Source organism: Amphiprion ocellaris, chromosome 11 (assembly GCF_022539595.1).
Source record: "Amphiprion ocellaris isolate individual 3 ecotype Okinawa chromosome 11, ASM2253959v1, whole genome shotgun sequence".
Lineage (NCBI taxonomy): Eukaryota > Metazoa > Chordata > Actinopteri > Pomacentridae > Amphiprion > Amphiprion ocellaris.
In genome coordinates this window covers 33905197-33930732 of record NC_072776.1, presented here as the reverse complement: position 1 = coordinate 33930732, position 25536 = coordinate 33905197, and the positions used below count along the sequence as shown (strand labels likewise).

Genomic DNA, 25536 nt, shown 5'->3' with positions numbered 1-25536 from the left:
CGACCAAAGACTGTATTTTTGTGACAATGTTCTTGTGTTCCTCCTGCAGACGTCAGAGTTGGGGGTAACTGAACACATCGAAGGTGATCCCTGTAAGTTTGCTCTGTGGGCTGGAAGGACTCCATCATCCGACAACAAGACGGTGCTCAAAGTAAGTTCAAGTCTAAATGAAGAAGTTCCTCATAACGAACCTGGAATTGTGTCATTTTGTGTCTTGTTTTGGTTGTTTTGTGTCTTTGGGACATCCATCCATCCTCCATCCATCCATCATCCATCCATCCGTCCTCCATCCATCCTCCATCCATCCATCCATCCATCCTCCTTCCGTCCTCCATCCATCCATCCATCCGTCCGTCCTCTGTCCAGCCGTCCATCATCCATCGATCCATCCTCCATCGCTCTGTCCATCAATCCGTCTGTCCATCCATCCATCCGTCCATCATCCATCCATCCATCTGCCCATCCGTCCATCCTCCATTCCTCCATCCATCCGTCCATCCATCCATCCATCCGTCCGTCCATTCATCTATCATCCATCATCCATCCATCCATCCATCCATCCTCCATCCATCCATCCATCCATTCATCCATCCATCTTATCTGGGGTCCTGTCTTGGAGGCAGCAGATGAAGCAGGTCTTTCCAGACGTTCCTCCTCCCAGCAACACTTTCCAGCTCTTCCTGGTGGATCCCAAGGCGTTCCCAGGGCAGATGAGATATATAATCCCTCCAGAGAGTTCTGGGTCTGCCCCGGGGTCTCCTCCCAGGCAGATGTGTTCAGAAAACCTCCAGAGGAAGTTTGGTTTGGTACAACACCTTCATTACTGCTGACGCTGCACCAATCCTCCTGTCCATCTCACGCTCCATTTTCCCATCACTCGTGAACAAGATTCCTGAGATACTTGAACTCCTTCACTTGGGGAAGCTTGGAAACTGCTTCCCCAAGCGAAGCAGTTCCCAAGTCAAAGAGTTACCAAGGGAAGGAGTTCAAGTATTGGAGTATCGGTATCAGAGTTCAAGTCATGGTCTGAGGAAGCCAACAGAACCACATCATCTGCAAAAAGCAGAGACGCGATCCTGAGGTCCCCAAACCAGACACCCTCCTCACCTCGACTGCACCTTGAGATCCTCTCCATGAACACCACAAACAGGATCGGAGACAAGGGGCAGCCCTGGAGGAGTCCACCACCCACTGGAAATGAGTCTGACTTTGTGCTGAGTATGCAGACACAGCTCTCTTTGGTTCTACAGGGACCCAATGGTTCGTATCACTGAGCCTGGTACCCCATACTCCTGCAGTACCCCCCACAGACCGCTTGGGGGACACGGTCGTAGGCCTTCTTCAGATCTACAAAACACATGTGGACTGGCAGGTAGAACTCCCATGACCCCCTCAGCACCTCCACTAGAGTAAAGATCTGATCCACTGTTACACAACCAGGGCGGAATCCACATTGTCCCTCCTGAATCTGAGGTTTGACAGTCAGTCAGAGTCTCCCTTCCAGCACCCTGGAGTAAACTTTCCAGGGAGGCACAGACTGTGTTTTGTCACAATATGCTCATTTTGTGTCTCATTGTTGTCATTTTCTGTCTTGTTTATGCCCTTCATAACTCCTTGTGGTCGTTTTGTCTCTTCATACTGTAGATGGTTTTCTATCTCCATGTTTCCAGACATTTCCTTTCTATTCTGTTCATCATCTGTAGAAAGATGTTTCACCATGCTGGATGAATCTCCAACAACTAGCTCCTCTGTTCACTCTTTCTGAGCCATGCTGACGGTTTAATCAGCTGTTTGTTATGAGGTCTAACATGAAGACTGTTGGTCCTGCAGGCGTCCAGCATGGAGGCCAAGCAGGAGTGGATCAAGAACATCAGGGAGGTGATCCAGGAGAGGATGACCCACCTGAAGGGGGCGCTGAAGGAGCCTGTACACCTGCCCAAAACCCCTGCACTGACCAAACCCAAGAACAACCTGAAGAGGTAAGAACCCCGAGACTGGGCTGTTAGGAACATCTGGACCTGGTTCTGGTCCTGCTTTTAGACTGGTTTTTAACTGGGTTTTGTGACTCTTTGTGGTCATTTTGCATCTTTTGATGGTTATTTTTGGTTGAGTTTGGTAATTTTGTGCCATATCTTGACTGCTTTACATCTATTTATAACTACTTTTTGTTTGCTTTTTGGTCATTTTGTGTCTCATGTTAATTTAGTGACTTTAGTGGTCATTTTTTGTTTTAACAGTTGTTTTTGGTTCAATTTGGTCATTTTGTGTCTCATATGATCAGTTTTTTGACTCTTTGTGGTCGTTTTGCATCTCTTTACGGTTGTTTTTGGTTCAGTTTGGTCATTTTGTGCCACGTCTCGACTGTTTTGTGTCTTTTTGTAAGTAGTTTTTGTTTGTTTTTGGTCATGGTCTCATGTTGTTGATTTAGTGAATTTAGTGGTCATTTTGCTTCTTTTGACGGTTATTTTTGGTTCATTTTGGTCATTTTGTGCCACATCTTGACTGTTGACCGTCTCTTTGTAACTATTTTTTGTTTGTTTTTGGTCATTTTGTGTCTCAAATGGTCAATTTTGTGACTCTTTGTTGTCATTTTCCATCTTTTTATGGTTATTTTTGGTTCAATTTGGTCCTTTTGTGTCTCATATTATTAATTTAATGACTTCAGTGGTCATTTTTCATCTTTTTATGGTTATTTTTGGTTCATTTTGGTCATTTTGTGCCACATCTTGACTGTTTTACGTGTATTTGTAACTATTATTTTGGTTTTTGGTCATTCTGTGTCTCATATCGGTGATTTTGCCACAATTTTGCGACTTCTTTGACATCAGTTGGTTTGGATTTGCTCCATATGAGCCATGAAAAGTCTTCTGAGGACAAATCAGTTTATCTCTGAGGGCGTAAAAACTGCTTTTCCCTGATTTTATCTCCTGATTTCCCGAAGCAGCAGCTCCACCTGAACAAATCGTTCTGTAAAACATCATTATCTGGAGTCAGGGAACAACCTTTAAGGACTCTTGGCAGCAGAAACCTTCTCTCTGATTGTCTTTACATGGTTTTATGTGTGGTTTTTTTGTGTTTTCAGGGAGGGAGGTGAGGATGGAGACAGTCAGGGAGACGGCAGCAGCCAACCAGACACCATCTCCATCGCCTCCAGGACGTCTCAGAACACGGTGGACAGCGATAAGGTAGGAAGCTCTGTCTGAGCAGGTGAAGGAGGCTGAGGAGCTGATGAAGTTCAGCTGCTCAGAGCTGAAGGGTTTCCATCAGAATCATGCAGAATCACAGACGTGGTTCTGTCAGGTACAAGAGGAACGTAAGGGGAATGAAAACCTTGTTCAGGCTGTGTGCAGGAGTCTGTGCTGAAGCTTCGTACCAAGCAGCTTCTCACGTCACCGTAAGCACCGAGTCACACGTTTACTACGTTTGTTAAGCTGTAAATTAGTTAAAATCCCTAAACTGTGGCATTTCTTCTTGGCTGGTTTCAGGCCAATTTTAGACCGATTTTAAACTGGTTTGGATTTTGATTTTGAACTGTTTTTTAACTGGTTCCAGGTTGCTCTCTCATCTGGTTTTTGTATTTGTTTGAAACTTGTTCTCAGCTTGGTTTTGGCTCGTTTTTAACGAGATTGGATCTTGATTTTGGCTGGTTTTAAACCTTATTTCTATGTTTGTTCTCAGCTGGTTTCAGGCCTGTATTGTTTCTGGACCACTTTTAACCTCGCTATGTTGGTTTTGGCTTGTTTTAAACTGGTTTGGCTCTTGGTTTTGGACTGTTTTTAACTTTGTTTCCATGTTTGTTCTCAGCTGGTTTCAGGCCTGTTTTTGGACTACTTCTAACGCTATTTACCTTGGTTTTGTCCTGTTTTCATCTGGTTTGGGTTTTGATTTTGGACTGGTTTAAACTAGTTTTGGATTTGTTTTTGGATAAGCTTTTGCCTGGTTTCTAACTTATATTTGTTTTAAACTTGTTCAGAACGTAGTTTTGTCCTGTTTTCGGCTGGTTTGGATCTTGATATTTGGCTGATATTAAACAGCTCTGAGACTTGTTTTTAAACTAGTTTCAGTACTTTTTTGGATGGATTTTAAACTGGTTTCAGACTTGGTTTTGGACTACTGTGAGCCTGCTCTCTAACTTGGTTTTGACTGTTTTAAAACTGGTTTGGATCTTGATTTTGGACTGGATTTGGGCTGAGATTCCATGTTTGTTTTCAGCTGGTCTTGAGCCTGTTTTTGAACCACTTTTAACCTGGCATCTATCTTAGTTTTGGCTTGTTTTAAACTGGCTTGGATCTTGGTTTTGGACTGTTTTTTTTTTTTTTTTTTTTTTTTTTTTTTTTTTTTACTTTGTTTCGAACTGGTTTTAGGCCTATTTTGGACTAGTTTTTTGGTGGTTTCTAACTTAGTTTTTGTACTGGTTTAATCTGGTTTAGAAGCTGGTTTTGAACTATGTTTCCATGTTGTTGTTTTTTTTAACTGATTTCAGGCCTGTTTTTGAACTACTTTTAGACTGCTCTCTATCAGTTCAGAACTTTCTTTTGGCTTGTTTTAAACTGGTTTTTAACTTTGTTTTGGACTTGTTTCAGGCCTGTTTTCGGACTGATTTTAAACTGGTGTCAGACTTGATTGTGGACCAGTTTTAGCCTGGTTTTAAGCTAGATTCGGTGCTAGTTTTAAACTATTTCCTGTGTTTGTGTTGGACTGGTTTAGAATTTGGTTTCTGTACTGGTAGACAACTGGTTTAAGGTCTGTTTTTGGACTACTTGTAGTGTGCTCTCTAACTCAGTTTTGACTTTTTAGAAACTAGTCCTGAACTTGGTTTTGGACTGGTTTGAACTTTGTTTCCATCCACTACTTTTATTAGGGGTTTCTGACTTGGTTGCAGGTTTGCTTTCAATAATTTCAGCACTTGCTTTTGGCTTGTTTTAAACTGGTTTGAATTGTGATTTTCAACTAGTTTAGAACTTCTTTTAACCTTGTGTCTAACTTAGTTTTTATACTTGTTTAAAATCAGTTATGAAATGTGCTTTATTGTCTAAGCTACAACATATTTCCTGACCTTTCATGTCCATTTGGGTTTTCAAAGTGTTGTTCAGTGGTGGTGAAAGTTTTTCAAAGTACAGCAGCGTTTCTTTGACTTAACTGAGTTAATGAATGCCGAATTGCAGCGTGACTCCTGGTAAAGTTGTTTAGTCAGGTTTTGAGCAGCGGATTGATTTGAAAATAGTCTGCAAAAATAAAAAGGCACAGATTTTGAATGGACTTTGGTTGAAGCTGCTGTTTTGGTTGTTCTTGTTCTGCAGATGGTTTGATTTGACCCTATTTTACACTAGAAACACCACACAGACACACACACACAGACACACACACACACACACACACACACACACACACACTTCCGCCCACACACAACAGCTCCACACAGATGTCAGTCATGGCCTCCCACTGTAGTGTTACACACTGTGGCCTTTTCACTGCAACCCAACGCCTCCACACTCACTGCCTCTAAATGTCAACATCACACACACACACACACACACACACACACACACACACACACACACACACACACACACACACACTGAGATGTCCTTAGCTGTGCAGCTTTTGTGTTTTCTGTAGTATCTTGTGTGTTGGTTCTGCCATGAATGTCTCGATTTTCCGTCCTTTCTGCGTAACGCCCCTGAATATGAAGCCGACACCGCAGCGCTACTGTGCTGTGTGATTTTTATATTGCATGTCTGCTTCCTCTCCAACCCAAACACCGTAATGAATTTTTCCAGCCCCGTCTCCTCGGTGTGGGTGTGTTGTTGTTGTCGCTGGGCTCCGGTTCGGTTTATTGTTTCTAAGATTTAGAAAACTCCGCCGTTGCTATTTCTGGATCCTCCTCTGCTGCTTTTCCTGAAAACATCAAATGGAGAAAACATTTTGTTCTCCGTTCTGTTTTCATATTTCATACGCTGACGCAGCAGAACACAGCTTCTGCTTCTGATTAGTCTTTACGTTGAGTTTCTGTTGGAATGTGAACCTGTGAAGTGTGAAAACCATCATAAACCAGAATGTTTTTAAAAGAGGATCTGGTAAATTTACATCTGCTATAAGTAGGCCAGTAATTCACTGGGACTGGGTTTTGGACTAGTGTCAGGCCTCCTTTTGGACTACATTTAGCCTGGATTCTAACTTGGTCTGGGACTGGCTTTGAACTTGATTTTGGACCTATTTTGAAATCCTTCCCCTAGGCTACTTTTAGCGTAGTTTCAGACTATGTTTAGAACCGTTTTTACCTGGTTTCCGACTTGGTTTTGAACTGTCTTGGAACTTGGTTTTAGACAGGTTTTGAACCTTGTTTTGGTCTAGTTTTAGCCTGGTTTCTAACTTGGTTTTGGACTGACTTTGAGTTGGATTAGAACTTGATTTGATACTAGCATTAGCCTAGTTTTTAACTTGGTTTTGGGTTCAATTTGAACTGGTATGGAACTAGGTTTTAGATTGGTTTCAGGCCTGCCTTTGGACTAGTTTTAGTCTGGTTTTAAGTGTTTTTTGGTTCATTTTAATCTGTTTCGGTACTTGATTTTTTCACCTAGTCTCAAAGTTAGTCTTGGACCAGTTTCATGTGTGGTCTTGGACTAGATTTAGCCTGGTTTTAAACTTGGTTTGGGACTGGCTTTTGAACTGGTTTGGACCTTGGTTTCGGACTGGTTTCAGACTTGGTTTTGAAGCGTCTTGGAACTTGGTTTTAGACCGGTTTTGAACCTTGTTTTGGTCTAGTTTTAGCCTGGTTTCTAACTTGGTTTGGGGTAGTTTTGAACCGGTCTGGTACTGAGTTTCAAACTTAGTTTCAAAGTTGTCTTGGACTGGTTTCACCCTTGGTTTTGGACCAGTTTCATCCTGGTTTTTAACTGGTTTTTGGTTCATTTTAACCTGGTTTGTACTTGGTCTTGGACTAGACGTCGCCTCCTCTAATCTTTGTGGGTTCAGACCTTCTGTTGTTGATGGTTGTGGCTGAAGATGCGTCTTTATTCCAGCTCCTGATATTATTTCATCTCTAGTCGTCCATAATTAGCTCGTCTCCAGTCTCGGTTTGTTGCTGGAGATGTTTGGCATCGTCACATGTTCCACCGTCTGGGTTTAGACGACGTCTGTTCAGGGCGGGAAGCTTCTGTTGGTTTTATACGACCAACGTCTTCTTTTCTTTTCCTCCCGTCGCCTCTGCACGGTTTTTCTGTTTACCTCCTTCAGTCTGCCGTCGCCTCTAATTTTCTCTCCACTTTCACGCGTTGCTTTATTTAAGCTGCTGTTTTAGCCTCTTTTTGCTGTTGAAACAGAGTCTGACAGTTTTCAGTTTAAACGCTGAAGAAACGGCAGCAGAAAATGAAATGACCTAAAAATATGTGTAATAACACCAAACTAGATTTGGAAAAAGCATATTTCACAGTGAAAAAAGTCAATTAGTTTGTATTTTCCACCAACATGAAGCTCATATTTACATACTGTAGCTTTATTTAAAGGCTGTACGTCAGTGCAGAATGACTGGTTAATTCATAAACTGTTTAAACATTTAAAAAATACATAAAAACAACATTGATTTCCATGTTTCTTGGCCTGAACCTCATATTCCAAAATCATAGGACTGTTTTCCGCCAAAGAAAACGGTGATGAACTGAAACTGAAGCAACTTTTCAACCAATCGATTGATATTTTTTGGTCATTTTGTGTCTTATTTGTTAATTTTGCTTCTCTTTATGGTTGTTTTGGTTCCATTTTGGTCATTTTGGGTCTGATTTTTGATCATTTTGCATGTATTTGTTGTCATGTTCTCTCTTTGTGGTCTGTTTTGTGTCTTATATTGTTAATTTTGTGTGGCTTTTTGGTCATTTTGTATCTATTTATGGTTGTTTTTGTTCCATTTTGGTCATTTTGTGTCAGATTTGAGACATTTTTGGTCTGATTTGCGTCATTTTGTCTCTTTGTAGTTATTTTTTGCCCCATCTTGGTCATTCTGCATCTCTTAATGGATGTTTATTTGTTCCATGTTGGTGGTTTTGTGTCACATTTGGGACATTTTATGACTGATTTTGGTCATCTTGCATCTTCTTCTTGTTCTCTGTTTGTGGTCATTTTACGTCTGTTTTGTGTCTAATATTGTTAATTTTGTGTGGCTTTGTTGTCATTCTCCATCTCTTTATTATTGTTATTATTCAATTTTTGGTCATTTTGTGTCAAACTTCAGACATTTTTGATCTGATTTGTGTCGTTTTGTCTCCTTGTAGTTATTTTTTGCCCCATCTTGGTCATTTTGCATCTTTTTGAGAATATTGATCAACAAATCAACTAGAACACCTGCAGAATACAGACACAATACAATACAATCCTACCTAAACACAAACTCAGAGAACCACTAAAGTTAGTGAAATCCATCATGAACATCTGCAGTAACGTTTACAGCTGTGGAGATATTTCAGTCTGGACCAGCAGACAGAAAAACACACCAGGTGTAGCTGCTACTTTCTGGATTATCTGTAAATATTAGAGTATTCAAGGATGATCTTAGATCATTTAAGGATAATGTTGGAGTACTTAAGGATAGTATTGAAGTATTCAAGAGTAATCTTGGAGTATTCAGGTATAATCTTGGCTTTCAAGGATAATCTTGCAGTATTTAGGGATAATCTTGGAGTATTTAAGGATAATCTTGGAGTATTTAAGGATAATCTTGGAGTATTTAAGGATAATCTTGGAGTATTTAGGGATAATCTTGGAGTATTTAGGGATAATCTTGGAAGATTTAAGGATAATCTTGGAAGATTTAAGTATAATATTGAGAATTTAAGTATAATCTTGAAGTATTTAAATGTAATCTTGAAGTGTTCAAGTATAATATTGGAGTATTTAAGTATATTCTTGAAATATTTAAGTATATTCTAATCACAGTTAAACACCAGTAGAGCTTCTGTGTGTAACAACATTTTAATTCTGTTCATTTGTCCTTTAAAAGCCAACAAACCGTCTGAACTCGGACTTCATAGATGGTTTTAATTCATTTAAAAGTGACTCCAGGACTCAGTTTTATGGTTGGAGGTTCAGAGAAACACAGATTTGGACTCTGAAAACTGTCCGACCTGCAGCCAAGACGGCGACCGCCGGAACGCAGCTTTAAATAACAGAAAACCAGCGAGTGAACCACGGCTGAGTCACTGCAGAGACAAACGTCACCGGAAACGTCCACAAGTCAGGATGAACTTTATCTAACAGCGCGGTGGAGAGAATCAGGCTTCAGACGGCGTTTTCTGCTTCAGTTCAGGTTTAGTTTCAGTCAAAGCAACAAAACCACCAAAGGTTAGAAAAATTTCACCCATGGATACACTGTAAAAAATTAATTATACTGTTATCTTTTTGAGCAAATGACTGTATTTAACAGATCTCCCTGGTAAATTGCACCAAAATTATCTTGTAAAATCAAAGAAAAAAACGGACGAATTTACATGTTAACTGTAGAACAACATGAGGAAACTGTACAAAACATCCATATAAAAAAATCTGTAATAGTAGTATTCATTTTTTAAACAATTTACTGTCATTTAGCAGATTTTCCCTGTTTTGTTAAATTACAGACAGTATCTAAAAAAAAATCCATTTTCATTTCCATTTTATCAGCTAAAAATGTAACTGTAAAAACAGTGAAAATAATGTCAACTAAAAATTATAGATAAAAATAATGATATTTTTGCTGATTTAAATAAAAGTTGTGTAATTTTATTGTCAAATTAAGCATTTTCAGTGTATTTTTGCAAATATATTGGTATTTCTTGTATTTTATAATTTTTTTACAACATGAAGAGAAAAATATCTTGTAAACTCGTTCAACAACTTAGTTTAAAAACTCGTAAACGTGAAATTTTTAGTGTCATTTTTTATTGGTAGTTTTGTGTATTTTATCTATTTTTGCAGCAGTAAGATAAAATCTGTGAAAGCAGGAATTTATTTAAAAATTACAGTTAAAAACTCCTAAACTTGTGGGGTTTTGTAAATAGTATTTTATCTATTTTTTTGCAACTGAAATAAAATCTTGTAAATTTCCAGTAAATAGTTTAAGCTAAATTTTTTACAGTGTATTTTTTCTTCAATTTTATTGGTATTTTTGTTAATTTTGTCTAATTTTTGCATCAGAAAGAGAAAAACATGTAAAATTGCTTGTAAAATTGTTCAAAAAGTTAAAAAGTAAACATATTTTTACAGTGTCTTTTTTGCATTTTATTGGTATTTGTCTATGTTTTATCAATTTTTACAACAAAAAGTAAAAGTTCTTCTAAAACTACAGTTAAAAACTTGTAAATGTAAATTTTTAGTGTATTTTTTGCAATTTAGTTGGTATTTTTGTGTGTTATCTCTTTTTGAAACATAGACAGGAAAAAAATCATAAAATTTACAGGTTTGTTTTTTTTACAGTGGAGTTTGTTACCAGCAAAATCTCAGTTAAAAACACACAAACCTTAATTTTTACAGTGTATTTTTTTGCATTTTATTTGCGTTGCTTTTATGCTATAATGATAGCATGATGATTTACAGTGTATTTTCCAAAACTCAAATACTTTGGGATTTTTTTTTCAAAATACAGTAATGAAATCCTGTAAAAGTACTGTAAATCTTTCAAAAATATTAGTTAATAATGGTAGATGTAATTTTTTACAGTGTAATTTTTGTTTGTCAGTCTTTTCTGTATTTTATATATTTTGCAATAGAACAGAGAGGGGAAAAAACTGTAAATGTACAGGTTTGTTTTCTTTACAGTGAAGTTGATGTTACTAACAAAGTTGCAGTTAAAAACTCGGAAACAATTTTTACAGTGTAGTTTCTATAGCCCAAATTCTTTGTTTTGTTTTGTTTTTTCCAAAATAAAGGAAAAAATCCTGTAAAAATACAGTAAATCATTCAAAATGTTAATTAAAAAGTGATAAATGAAATTTCTTTAACAGTGTATATACCCCTTTTTTGGTATTTTAGTGTATTTTATCTGTGTTTGCAACATATAAAATTGCAGCAAATTGTTCAAAAAATGAGTGAACATACATTTTTACAGTGTATTTTTAAAAAAAATTTTATTAGTATTTTTCTGTATTTTATCTTTTATTGCAACAGTAAGAGAAAATCTGTTTTTAAAAAAATTAAAAATTTTTCAAGAGGTTAGTTAAAAACTCGTAAATGTAAATTTTTACAGTGTTTTTTTCTGGTATTTTTTTGTTAATTTTATGTATTTTTGCAGCAGAAAGAGAAGAACATGTGACCACTAACAGTAAATAGTTCCTAAATCCCAGCGTTTTTTTTAACGGTTGAACGGTTGATTTTTTAAACTCTGAGTGTTGCGGTCGCCCTCGGTAACGCTGATCCTGTGCTGCGTCTCTGTCATGCAGCAGTCGTGCAGCAGCCGTGCAGCTCTCCTCTTCCTGCTGTTGACATGAGACTCGTCATGAATCGGCCTCATTGAGTCGCTGGTCGTCTATCTGCCGGTCATAAGACTGAAGAGAGGAGAGAGCCGACTGGTGGGGGGCGGATCTGGTCCTGGATCTGGATCAAGTCCTGGTTTATGGTTCTGGTTCTGGATCTAGTCCTGGTTTATGGTGCTGGTTTGTGGTCCTGGTCCTGGATCTAGTCCTGGTTTCTGGTTGTGATTTCTGCTGTCAGAGCTGGACAAGGACGGTCGACATGCCAAAGTGGATGAGCTTCAAACTGTTCAAGGAGAGCAGCAGAGTGAGTAGGAACGTCTTTAGAACGTGGAGGAAACATCTGGAAACATCTGCAGGAGAAACTTTACACATCTGGAGAAAATTTCTGTAAATGTTCTACAGCTCAGTCAGAAGTAATCTGAAGCTGCTGCCTCAAACTGGAACAAGAAGTGTTTGGTTTTTATTTCAGAGTTTGTGTTTTCTACTAAACCTCTTCCTGCACTGTAAAAACTGCAGCTGTTAAAAAATGTTAAAGTTGAGCAGAAGGCGTCTTTAACTGTAAAACAGCAAATATCTGTCAAATAATTGTTTTTATGCTCATAAAGATAAAATTACAGAATTAAAATACATTTTCTAGTCTTAATTTTATAAAATGTAAAAAAAACATTTTTTTTAAAAGACAGATTTTTGATTTTTTAAAACAATTTTTTAAACATTTTTCCCCAGATTTTTATCTAAAGTTTAACAAAATGACTATTTTAAATGAGTTATTTACCAAATATCTTTCAAATGTATTTATTTGCTGTTTTAAATAATGTTAATTTTTAAATTTTTTTTGGTTAAATATTGTAAAAGAACTGTTTTTTCAAACTTTTTACAAAAAGACAGATTTTTCATTTGTTTTAACAGTTTTTTAACTGGGTATTTTATGTATTCTTGTATATATACTTAAAGAGTGAGATTTCTTATAAAATTACAGTAAATTTTTGTACACATTTGTTTTTGTGTATTCATGCAATTTGATTGGTATTTTATCATTTTTTCCAACATAAAGTAAAGCTTCTCCTACAATTGCAGTAAATTGCTCAAAAACTTATAGTTAAAAACTTGCAACCATGCTTTTTCTTACAGTACATTTTTCAAATTTTGTGTTTTTTTTTCAATTCTGTAACATTCTCTAACAAAACAGAGAGAAAAATCTTTTTACAATTACAGTAAATTGCCCAAAAGGTTACAGTTGAAAAATCGTTAAAAAAAATGTAGTGTATTTTTGCAATTTTATTGATATTTTTGTGTATTTTATTATTTATTTTTTTTACAACAAAAAGTAAAAATTCTTCTAAAATTACAGTTGTTCAAAAAATGTGCTAAACTCATAAATGTTAGTGTTTTACGGTGTATTTTTGAAATTTTGTTGGTATTTTTGCAACAGAGTAAAAAGTATTCTAAAATTATACAATTAAACTCATGAATGTTAGTTTTTACAGTGTGTTTTTGCGGTTTTCTTGGTATTTTTTGATATAGTTTTACAACATAACCAGTAAAATAACCAGTATAAATGTTTTTACAGTGTATTTTAGCTATTTTATTGGTATTTAATGTATTTTTACGACGTAAACCGTTAAAATAACCAGTATAAATGTTTTACAGTGTATTTTTATAGTTTTATAGGAATTTAATGTATTTTTACACCATAAGCCATTAAAACGACCAATATAAATGTTTTTACAGTGCAGTTTGATGCCTCCAGAACTGATCCTGACGTTCTGCTGGACCTAAAGCGTCCCGGTCTTGTTTTTTCCGTTGGTTTCTAAACTGAACTAAAAGCTGCTTCTTGGGGCGTTGCCGCAGAGAGAAAGTCTGTTTTTCAGGTGTGATTGTTGGTTTCTGTTATCGCTGGTGTGTCTCGGCTCAGATTAATGGTTAAACTGGTTAAACTGGGCGTGTGTGTTTGCAGAACAGAGGCCGGAAACTGGCCATTAGCTCCATGCAGCTATTCGGATTACAGGGCAGCAGCATGTAAACACGCTTTAACTGTAGGATAAGGTCCCTTAAAGCACCACGGAATATAATATAAATACACTTTAACTGTAGGATAAGGTCCCTGAACGCACCACAAATATAATATAAATACACGTTTTAACTCTCAGATAAGGACCCTGAATGCACCACGGAATACAATATAAATACAAGCTTTAACTGTAGGATAAGGTCCCTGAACGCACCACAGAATATAATATAAATACACACTTTAACTGTAGGATAAGGTCCCTGAACACACCACAGAATATAATATAAATACACACTTTAACTGTCAGATAAGGTCCTTGAACGCATCATAGAATACAATAGAATACACTCTTTAACCTTCAGTGAAGGTCGCTGATACACATAATAAATTAAAGATACGATCTCGTCTGAGGTCCCTGAACGCACCATGAATTATAATGTAAAAACACATTTAATTTTCAGATGCGACCTCTGTTAAAGTCACTGAATGCACCATGGAATATGATATAAACACATATATTTAACTTTCAGATAAGGTCCCGAAACGCACCACGGAATATGATATAAACACAGAGAAAACCTGCCTCTGAAACCAGAAAATCTTCTCATTTAAATGGCTGCAATCACAGAGTTTAGATTGTTTTTGTTTAAAAGTTAAAGTAAATTGAATTTATTCTTAGAATAGTTGGAGATTAATGAAATAATCTGTTTATTATTGCAGCTTTGTTGCATTTGTGGTTGTTTAAGATTCACTTTTAGCGGTTTTGCGTTGGTTTGTGGTCATTTTTCTTTCTTGTTGTGTTGCTTCTCATTTTGCATCAGTTTCTGGCTGCTTGGCGTAGCTTTTTGTTTCCTTTATATTATTATTTATCCGTTTTGCATCACTTTTTGTTCATTTTACATCACTTTTTCATAATTTTGTCTTACTTTCTGGCTGCTTAGCATCACTTTTGGATTTGTTTTCTTAATTTTTTTGTCCATTTGGCATCATATTTGGCCATTATGCATCATTTTCTGTGGTTTTGCATCACTGTTTGTTCATTTTTCATCACACTGCGATCATCTTGCACCCTTTGTTAACTTTGCGTCACTTTCGTTTGATTTTGCATCAATTTTTGTTCATTTTTCATAAATCTTCCTAATTTTGCGTCACTTTTTGTGTATTTTCCATTCGTTTTTGGTCGCTTTGCATCACTTTCTGTTCATTTTTCATATTTTTTTTCACTTTGCATCACTTTTTTGCCACTTAGCATCGGTTTTTCTTCATTTTACATCACATGCGATTATCTTGCACACTTTATGTTAATTTTGTTACTTTATTTACATTTTGCGTCACTTTGTGTATTTTGCATCCATTTTTGGTCATTTAGCATCACTTTTGGTTTATTTTTCATTACTTTTTGTCCATTTTGCTTCATTTTTTTGTTCATTTTGCATCAGTTTTTGTTCATTTTACATCACTTTTTGTTCATTTTGCATCGATTTTAGTTCACTTAGCATCACTTTTGGTTCATTTTTCATTACTTTTTGTCCATTTTGTATAATTTTTTTTATCGATTTTGCATCACTTTGTGGTCATTTTGCATCACTCTCTTTCTTTACACAAGAAATGCATTATTATAGAAACTAGAAAGATGTTTCATCATGCTGAATGTATCTTCAACATATTTTATTCTGTTTTTGTTTCTGGCTGATTAATGGCGTCATTTTGGTGATTTTTACGTTTTTCAGAGTGAAACGTGGCTTCCACTGGTGGGTTTAGTTGCTCAGAAGTGTTTTAAATCGGAGTCTGTGTTGCTGTTTCTGAGCTAAATGTTTGTTTTCCGTGGTTTTAAACTGTTTGTCTGCTTTTTCTGTTGTGTTTTTGAGCTGCAGAACAGTTTAGTCGGTCCGACTGGCTTCTGTGGTTCAGACGTCATCAATCAGAACTCCACTCCTGCTTCTGTGTTTTCTGTGTTTTTTCAGCTTCAAAGTGAAAGCTGTGATCTGAAAGTGACAGAAGTCAGATAATGAGCGTCTGTAAACACAACGTGATGCTGTTGATGGTAAAAACATCACTCAGACTGCGGGTCTAAAAACAGAAACCAGAGAGTTTCACTGCAGACTTTTTCCACTCGACTCCCTGAAATTCATCGTCTGCAGGAACAAAATCATGTTTATGTTGCAGAAGAATCTAAAGTTTCAGCTTCTGGAGCAGCAGGTCCAGTAAATCCTGATCAAATGGTTTCATTTTTACCTTCAACAAACTCTCTGGAGGGACTTGATTCATCAGAAAATAAAAGCAGCTTCTAAATGATTCTACAACTATTTTAGGTGTCAGTTAATCACTTTGAGTAATTTTCTAAAAATATCTGTCTAAACTCTGATTCCAGCTTCTTAAATGTGAATATTTTCTGGTTTCTTTCCTCTTCTGTGACAGTAAACTGAACATCTTTGGACAAAACAAGATATTTCTCATCTTTGGGACACATTGAAGCATTTTTCAACTTAACTTTGGTTCTTGTCCAGTTAGAATAACAACAAAATGATTAAAATGAACAAAATGTGACACAGATGAACAAAAAATGATCCAAAATTCTCAAAAAGAGATGCAAAATATACAAAAACTCATGCAAAATGAGCAGAAAGTGACGAATACGGAACAGAAAGTGATGCAAAGTGAACACAAAATATGTAAAATTACCAATAACTTGTGCAAATTTATCAAAATAGATTAAAAATAAACAAAAAGTGACAAAAAATTTTAAAAATAGTGATGTAAATTCTATAGAATGATGCAAAATTGATTTTAAAAAAATGACACGAAATGACCAGAAAATGATGCAGAATAATGAAAAATGATGCAAAATAAACAAGTGATGCAAATTTAACAAAAAGTGACACAAAATGAGCAGAAAGTGACACCAAATTAACAAAACGTGATGCAAAATGCCCAAAAAGTGACCTAGAATGTCCAGAAAGTGACACAAGATTATCAAAGTGACCACAAAGTGATGCAAAATTAACAAAAAACATGCAAAATGTCCATAAAGTCATGTGACACAAATGACACAAAAATGACTAAAAACTGACGCAAAATGAGCAGAAAATCACACAAAATCAACAAAAAGTGACATAAGATGTCCAAAAAATTACGAATAGGAAACAAAAAATGACCCAAAGTGGCCAGAAAGTGACAAAATGAACAAAAAGTGACATAGAATGTCCAGAAAGTGACATAAAATAACCAAAATTGATACAAAATTAACCAAAAGTGACACAAAATGGTCAAAAAGAGATTTTAAATGATAAAATAGTGAAGGAAAATTAACGAAAAATTCTGTAAAATCACCCAAAATGACACAAAATCAACAAAAAGTGACACAAAATGACCAAAAAAGCTGTGTTATACTTCCTAATCATCTCAGTATTCTAATCGTGTCAACAACATGTTAACTTGCAGTATTTTTTCTGCAGCTTTCCCGTCTTTACTGTGACTGCAGACGTCAGACTTTCCTCATCCAGAGTGTGAATCTGCAGACGCTGCAGTGTGAATATAGATGCTGTAAATGAGTTTCATATGAGCTGAAATCTTTCCACTTCACTCAGACGTCATGTGAGAGTGCAGCTGGCAGATTGTTCACATTAAAGCTGATCTGATTTATTGCTTTAACTCCAACTTTAAGTTTAATTTTATTTCCTTTAGAAGAATCTGAACCCTGAAGCTCAACGATAGGCTTCTAAAAAGCAGAATATCTTCCAGAAAAATCCTCAGAATGACTCCGATTGTCAGAAAGAAACTGTAAAAGACTGAAAGAATAATTGGATTTAAAAGTTTCCAACGGACCTTGAAGGCATCACGTGTTGCATTGGGAAGTTTAACCAAACTAAAGCTTAGACTTGTTTATATTTCACCACATCAATAAAAATAAACACAACATGGCTCAAAAGTGACATAAAATGAACAAAAAATGACAGAAAATGAACAAAAAGTGTGCAAGATGACCACAAAATGATGGAGAATGACCAGAAAATGGCACTAAATGAACATAAAGTGACGCAAAATGAACAAATAAAACTACATAAAATGAACAAAGTGGTGAAAAATACCAAAACATTGTGCAAAATGAACAAAAAGTGACACAAAATTAACCAAAGGTGATGTAAAATGACTGGAAAGTGACACAACATGACCATAAAGTGACATAAAATGAACAAAGTGATTCAAAACAAGAAATAAAATTAGCAAAAAATGACAAAAAATGAACAGAAAATGTGCAACATGAACACAGAATGATGCAAAATGACAAGGAAGTGACATAAAATGAAAAAAAAATTATGCAAAATTAACAAAAATGACTAGAAAATGACACAAAATTATCAAAAGTGATGCAGAATCACCAGAAAGTGATTCAAAATGAACAAAAAGGGACACAAAATGAACCAAAAATCATGTAAAATGACCAGAAAGTGACACAAAGTGACCAAAAAGTGATGCAAAATGAACAAAAAGTGACACAAACTAATGAGAAAGTGGTGCAAAATACCAATAAATGACACAAAATGAATAAAAAGTGGTGCGAGATGCCAAAAAATGATGCGAAATGAGCTAAAAGTGATGGAAAATGAAGAAAAAATGAAGCAAAATTAATAAAAAGCGACACTAAATGAGCATAAAGTGATGCAGGACGACCTCATCTTTCCTAACTGCAGACCTCCAGCTGCACTAACGAGTCAATTAAAAGGCTTCATCCATTATTAAAAACGTCCTCCTGTCCTGGAAAATCAATGTCCATCACTGATTCATCAGGAAGTCATAATTCCACTCATTAGAGCCACAACAACAAGTCATAAACCTGTCAATGAGACCAAAAATGACAACAGTGAGACATAAAATGATAAAACTGAGACAGAAAACAACAAAAAAAAGATGCAAAACAACACAAAAGAATAACAAGATGAAAAAACACAGAAAATGAGACTGAAAATGCCAAAAATGAGGAACAAAATGATAAAATTGAGACATGAAACAGCAAAAACAAGACACAAAATGACCACAAACTAACACAATGACAAAAACAAAACAAGAAAAACAAGACAACAAAAAATGACAACAATGTGACTGAAAATAACAATGAGAAACAAAATGATGAAATTGAGACATAAAACAGCAAAAACAAGACACAAAATTACCAAAATGAGAAGCAAAACATCACAAACAAGAAAAGCAAGATAGAAAATAACCACAAAGGGACACAAAATGACTAAAACAAAATGAAAAAACAAGAAAAAGTGACAAAACAAGACACAAAATGACAAAGTGAGAGCGAAAATTACAAAAATGAGAAGCAAAATGTAAAAACTGAGGCAGAAGGCAACAAAAACAAAATGTAAATGACAAAAATTTGACATAAACAACATAAGCAAGACACAAATAACGCAAACTAGAAAAACAGGACACAAAATGACCACAAAGGGACAAAAGTGTCCCAAACACACATAAAACAGCAAAAATGAGACACAAAATGACAAAAATGAAACAAAAACAGGATAAAAAGTAATAAGAACAAAACAGAAAATGACAAAAATGAAACATTAACAACATAAACAAGAAGAATAAGACACAAAATGACCACAAAGAGAAACAAAATGACAAAAACAAGACAAAAGTGACAAAACAAAAGTGAAAATTACCAAAATGAGACACAAAGATGCGAAATAACACAAACAAGGAGAACGAGACATAAAATGAGACTGAAGACAACAAAAAAGAACAACAAAACAATAAAACTGAGACACAAGATGCCACCAGTGAGACGTAAACCAGCCGTCAGTTGGTTTTCTGTGGTTTAATATTAGAGGAAACTGATCTGAAGATTTTCTTCTTCAGGGATTCTTGTTTTCTGATCTCAGTTTTATGAATAAACTCTAAATAAACTCGTCACGCTCGGCTCTGAAGCCTTCAGAGGAGGTTTTAGTTCGTCTCTAATCGATGCCGTGGAGTTTCCCTGATCTCTGCAGGTTCTTGGTTCTGGTTTGTTCTGTTCATATGACCATCACAAGCACACAACGAGTCTTATGACCGACAGCAGGCTGAAACCTCCCAACAAACAAACACACAAACAAACAGCTGTCTGAGCTGCTGCTTTCTGCTACTTTAAACCCAGGATTTTACTTTAAAACTGATGTAGAACAACTTTAAACCCAGGATTTTACTTTAAAACTGATGTAGAACAACTTTAAACCCAGGATTTTACTTTAAAACTGATGCAGAATAACTTTAAACCCAGGATTTTACTTCAAAACTGATGCAGAATAACTTTAAACCCAGGATTTTACTTTAAAACAAATATAGAACAACTTTAAACCCAGGATTTTACTTCACCAAAGCGATTAAAACTGATGTAAAACAACTGGAAACCCAGATTTATCCAACAAGACATGAGAAAATTACAAAAACTTGGCCTAAATAACCAAAATTTGTCCCACTTGGCCAAAAATTACAAACGTGTCCAAACTTGCTACAAATTTGACCAGAATGACACAAAAATCACTCAAAATGACTCAAAACTGTCCTGAAATGACTCAAACAGGCTGAAATATGGAAAACTTATCCAATACGACTCAAAAATTGTCCCAAGTGACTGAAAATTTGTCAAAACTGCCTAAAATCTTCGCCAAAATGACTGAAAACTTGCCCACATCTGTCCAAAACAACAAAAACGAGTCTGAACTGTTTAAAAATTTGACCAAAGTGACTCAAAATAGCCTCATCTGACTCGAAACTTGGCCAAAATAACCAAAATTTGTCCAAAACGGAACAAAAAAGATAAAAATTGCTGAAAATCTTGTCCTATGTTTCTTCGCCTGAAATGACTCAAAGTTTGGCCAAAATAAGCAAAATCAGTTTAAAATGACAGAAAACTTTTTTTTTATATATCTCAAAAAATGCCCAAAATAAAAAAAAATTGTCCAAAATGACAAAAACTTGCAAAAAATCACAAAAACATCCTAAAATACGTCCAAAATGCCTAAAAGCTTGTTGAATGTGTTTCAAAAATTGTCCAAAATAACCAAAATTATTCCCCAAAATGCCTGAAAAATGTTTCAAACCATTAAAATGATGTTGTGTTCTTTTATTCCTGTGACAAATGAGCCACAGTGAAGAAAAACCATCAGACACTTTTTAAACTTCAGGAAACTAAAGAGTAAAAACAGATTTAATTTGAAAGTTTCTTTATTTAATGCTGAACTTCCACTGATCTGGGACCAGATTTAATGAAGCTTCCTTCAGTTTCCTCCTGATCTGATCTCTAATCAGCCAGAGTCGCTGTTTGTGTCGTCGGACCATCTGTCAGGTACAGACTCACCTGTATCGTCATGGAAACCGGCCGCTTGTTGCTAGGAGACGTCTGGACGCACAAAGACACATTTTCCACAACAACCAGAGAAAGGAGGACTTCACACAGCACAAGTTTATTTATTAAATCATCTTTATTAAATCCACACTATTAATAGTAAAATAAAAACTGATTTAAATAAAATGTTTAAACTGTAAATATTTTAATCAGTTCAGCTGACAGAATAATGTCAGAATACCTGAATATTTAGTGTAATTTACACTCAGATTACTGCATTAGAAAATAAAGTAAATTTAATTAAAAATTTAAAAAGAAAATTCTGTAAAAATAAATAAGTGTTTTAAAAAATGATGAAAATCTGGCAGCAAAAGTACCAGAAAAAAATGTATTAAATAAATTCAGGATTTTCTATCAAAACCTGTAAAAATAAATAAATCAATAAATAAATACTGACAGTACCACCAAATATCTGTAGAATAATTATATTTTTTTAGCCCATTTTAAATACAGTTTATAGAAAAAAAATATTTTTAACTAGTCAAAATAGTAATAGAAGGAATCACTTTTTATAAAAATATATTTTTTATGTGAACATTATTCACATATATATATGTATTTTTTGTCAGTGTGAATTAATAAGTTTTTATCTGTAATTTTTCTGATTATCTGTAATTTAACAAAACAGTGTAAATCTGTAAAATCACATTTTTTTCTTTTTTTGCAACTTTAATATACTTTTTTTCTATTACAGGCACATTTCTGAAAATAGGAGCAGTTTTTGTTCATTTCAATTACAGTAGAAATTGTGTAATTTTACGCTGAAACATTGTTAAAGAAATAATTACTATTTGTGAAAATATAGATTTTTATTTTAAACTTTGTTTACAGTTTTGGCCCCTTTTTAAACAGTTAATACATAAATTACTATTTTTTCTGTGATTTTTTTTTAAAAATCCAGTAAAAAAAAAAATGCTTGAATACATTTTTTAGACTCAAAATGAGTCCAAACTATTGCAAAATTTTTATAAAATTACTCAAAATCTGTTCAAAATAACTCAATCTATGAACATACATTTTACAAACACTATAAAATAGACTAATTTGTATTTGTAAAAATAATTAAATAAAAAACAAACAGATGTTTGGAACATTGTTTACAGTTTTAGCCTTTTTTTTGACAGTCGGCATTTAAATTAATAATTTTTTTCTGTAATCTTAATGGAAACTATCCATCAGTAAAAATACAGATTTTAATTTTAAGCATTTTTTTTTTACAGTTTTGGATGTTTTTTTAACAGTCACTACATAAATTAATATTTTTTCTGCGATTTAAAAATAAATAAATAAATAAATAAATAAATATATTTTAAATCCTGTAAAAAATGTGCAAACATGTTTTTTAGATTCAAAATGTGCCCAAAATATTGAAGAATTTGCATAAAATGATTCCGAACTTTTATAAAATACCTAAAAAAAATATGTAAAATGACTCTGTGTTAAAAATGACAAATCTATGAATCTAAATTTTATGATCTAACGGTATAAAATAAACTAATTACTATTTGTAAAAAGACACAATAAGAATTCAAGAAATGTTTTTAATGTGGAAATTATTTACGATTTTGGCTTTTTTTTACAGTTAATTTTTTTCCTGTAAATTTCCCATAGAATCAGTGAATTCAGAATAAATGTTAGGATCCATTTTTTACAGTGTATTTCTGCTCCCTCTGTCTAATCGCTGCTGTTTTATTTTTTCAGTTTATTGGAGCTGAAGTGCAGCTCGCTGATGTCAGTCTGAGGTTAAATAAGAGTTAAATAATAACTCTGAAATAAGAGTTACGACACTCGGAGCTTTTATGGCTCCGACTCTGGATGACGTTTGACTTTAATCATTAACTCCTAATGAAGATAAAAAAATAAAACTCTGAGACTCAACAAGGTCAACAAGCTCCAACCTGTAAACTCAGATAATCCAACGTTTATTCCAGTTATTATAAAAATGTCTCGTTTTATTTAAACATATTCAGTTTATTTAATTTATTGTCACAAAGGAGGAAAGAAACCAGAAAATAATCACATTTAAGAAGTTTTTATCGCAGAATTTGTAGTTTTTATTTTCTAAATACTCAGACTGATGACATGATCAATAAAATATTTGGTGATTGATTTAATCTTTGTTTTGACAAGATTTGTGCCATTATAGACAAATTTTGATTCGTTTTAGCCTAATTTTGCATGATTTTGGACACATTCTGAGTCAGTTTGACAAATTCTGAACCATTTTGGACAAATTTTTATCATTTATTTCTAATTTTAAGTCATTTTTTCATCACAACATCCAAAATAATGCATAATTTGAACAAAATTACTTTAGTCTAAGATGACTCAAAATATGTCCATAAATCTTATAAAATTACTGAGAATGAGTCCCAAATGATTAAAACTTAACCATAATGGTTCAGAATATGTCCAAAATGCTTGAAAATAGGTCCAAAATGACTCAAAAGGTGGCCAAAATAATGCAAGATCTGGACAAAATGACTCAAAATGAGTCCTAAATGGCTGAAACTTAACCAAAATGGTTCAAAACGTGTCAAATATTTTTAAAATATGTCCAAAATGTTTTAAAATATGTCTGAAATGACCCAAAATGACTAAAACTTCACCAACATTTTTCAGAATATGTCCACAATGCTTAAAAATATATCCAATAATGTAAAATCATTGCACATTTTTACAGAACTGCTCACTTTGTCCTGAATGACTAGAAAATGTTGCAAACTAAACTAACTTTAAACTAAAGGGGCTCAAAGTTAGCTCAGAATGACTAAAACTGGTCTGAAATTAATCAAAATACGTCAGAATTCAGTAAAAACTGTCCAGAATAAGCTGAACTTGTATAAAATGATTGTAATTCTATGGGATTCTTTCAGGTTTCTGGTGTCGTTTCAGGAGAATTCTGACTCTGATGGTCAATAAGATCAGAGATTCTTACTGTGAATCAGTCAGCTGTTGATAATAAGCTGCTCTGGACTGAAGGTTCTGCTGGTTCTGGATGTTCTGCTAGTTTGTAGTTCTGCTGGTTCTACTGGTTCTGGATGTTCTGCTGGTTCTGGATGTTCTGCTGGTTCTGGATGTTCTGCTAGTTTGTAGTTCTGCTGGTTAAACTAAAGTTCAGTGTGTTTTCATCTTGAGCTCTGAGGTTCACAGACAGGTTCTGTTTACGTTGTAAACATTAGAATCTGATCCATGTTGGTGTAAATGTGGATAAACAGTAGAATCTGAGGGTTCTGGTTTGTTCTGTCTGTTGCCATGGTGATTCTGAAGCTTGTTTTTTATGTTCTTCCAGCTCTCTGGAGGCTGTGAACTCACCGTGGTCCTTCAGGACTTTACAGCTGGATGCAGCTCAGAGATGTCCGTCAGTACAGGTGAGTTAAAGGTCACCTGGTCTGTCAGTACAGGTGAGTTAAAGGTCACCTGGTCTGTCAGTACAGGTGAGTTAAAGGTCACCTGGTCCGTCAGTACAGGTGAGTTAAAGGTCACCTGGTCCGTCAGTACAGGTGAGTTAAAGGTCACCTGGTCCGTCAGTACAGGTGAGTTAAAGGTCACCTGGTCCGTCAGTACAGGTGAGTTAAAGGTCACCTGGTCCGTCAGTACAGGTGAGTTAAAGGTCACCTGGTCCGTCAGTACAGGTGAGTTAAAGGTCACCTGGTCCGTCAGTACAGGTGAGTTAAAGGTCACCTGGTCCGTCAGTACAGGTGAGTTAAAGGTCACCTGGTCCGTCAGTACAGGTGAGTTAAAGGTCACCTGGTCCGTCAGTACAGGTGAGTTAAAGGTCACCTGGTCCGTCAGTACAGGTGAGTTAAAGGTCACCTGGTCCGTCAGTACAGGTGAGTTAAAGGTCACCTGGTCCGTCAGTACAGGTGAGTTAAAGGTCACCTGGTGCTCCTGTAGGTAAACATCTGTCTGTCTACATCCTGTAGATTCATAAATACTAGAGATATTAACTACTGACATGTTGGGACAAGCTTTGTTTTCTTTCTTTGTCATTTTCTGTCTCATTTTTGTAGGTTTTGTTGTATTTTTAGGACAGTTTTGTCTCTTTGTGTCTAATTTTTCTACTTTTAAGTTGTTTTCTGACTCATTTTTATCAATTCGTACCTAATTTTTGTTGTTTTCTGTCTCATTTTGTCATTTTTTTGTGTTTTTTATGTCCTGTCATGCTAGTTTTTGTCTGTCTGAGTCATTTTGGTGGTTTTACGTGTCTTTGGGGCAGTTTTCTCTCCTTTGTCGTCATTTTCGTTTCTTTGTCCTTAATTTTTTTTATCTCATTTGTGTCTCGTTTATGTCTTTTATTGCCAATTTGAGGCGTTTTTTCCTCCTTTTTTTGTTTTCTGTCTCAGTTTTCTCATTTTGTGTCTTTCTTTTTGGTCATTTTTGTCTCGTTTTTGTCATTTTTTGTTCTCTGCTCTTATTTTGTGTCTCATTTTTGTAGTTTTATGTCTTTTTCAGACATTTTTGTCTCCACATACTGTAGATATTTAACTATTTCCTCTTTTTTTGAACTCTTGGTCTTGTCTTTGTGATTTCTTCCTCTCTGAGAGACAGTTTGTCTCCTTTCTGTTATTTTGTGTCTCTTTTTGGTCCTTTTTGTCTCATCTGTTTTTCTTCTCCCTACTCTTATTTATTTATTATTTTGTGTCTCGTTTTTGTAGTTTTGTGCCTTTTTAGGACAGCTTTGTCACTTT

General features: G+C 35.0%; 1 protein-coding gene across 2 annotated transcripts in view; it reads left to right on the top strand.

The window, feature by feature from the left end:
* kalrna (kalirin RhoGEF kinase a) overlaps positions 1 to 25536 on the top strand; it is a 167934-nt gene that overhangs the window by 83439 nt on the left and 58959 nt on the right. For both annotated transcript variants that reach the window (XM_055014947.1, XM_055014946.1), the window contains exons 36-39: positions 50 to 151; positions 1831 to 1979; positions 3083 to 3185; positions 24138 to 24216. In XM_055014947.1, the coding sequence (XP_054870922.1) occupies positions 50 to 151; positions 1831 to 1979; positions 3083 to 3185; positions 24138 to 24216 (433 nt within the window). The remainder of the gene's footprint in view (positions 1 to 49; positions 152 to 1830; positions 1980 to 3082; positions 3186 to 24137; positions 24217 to 25536) is intronic.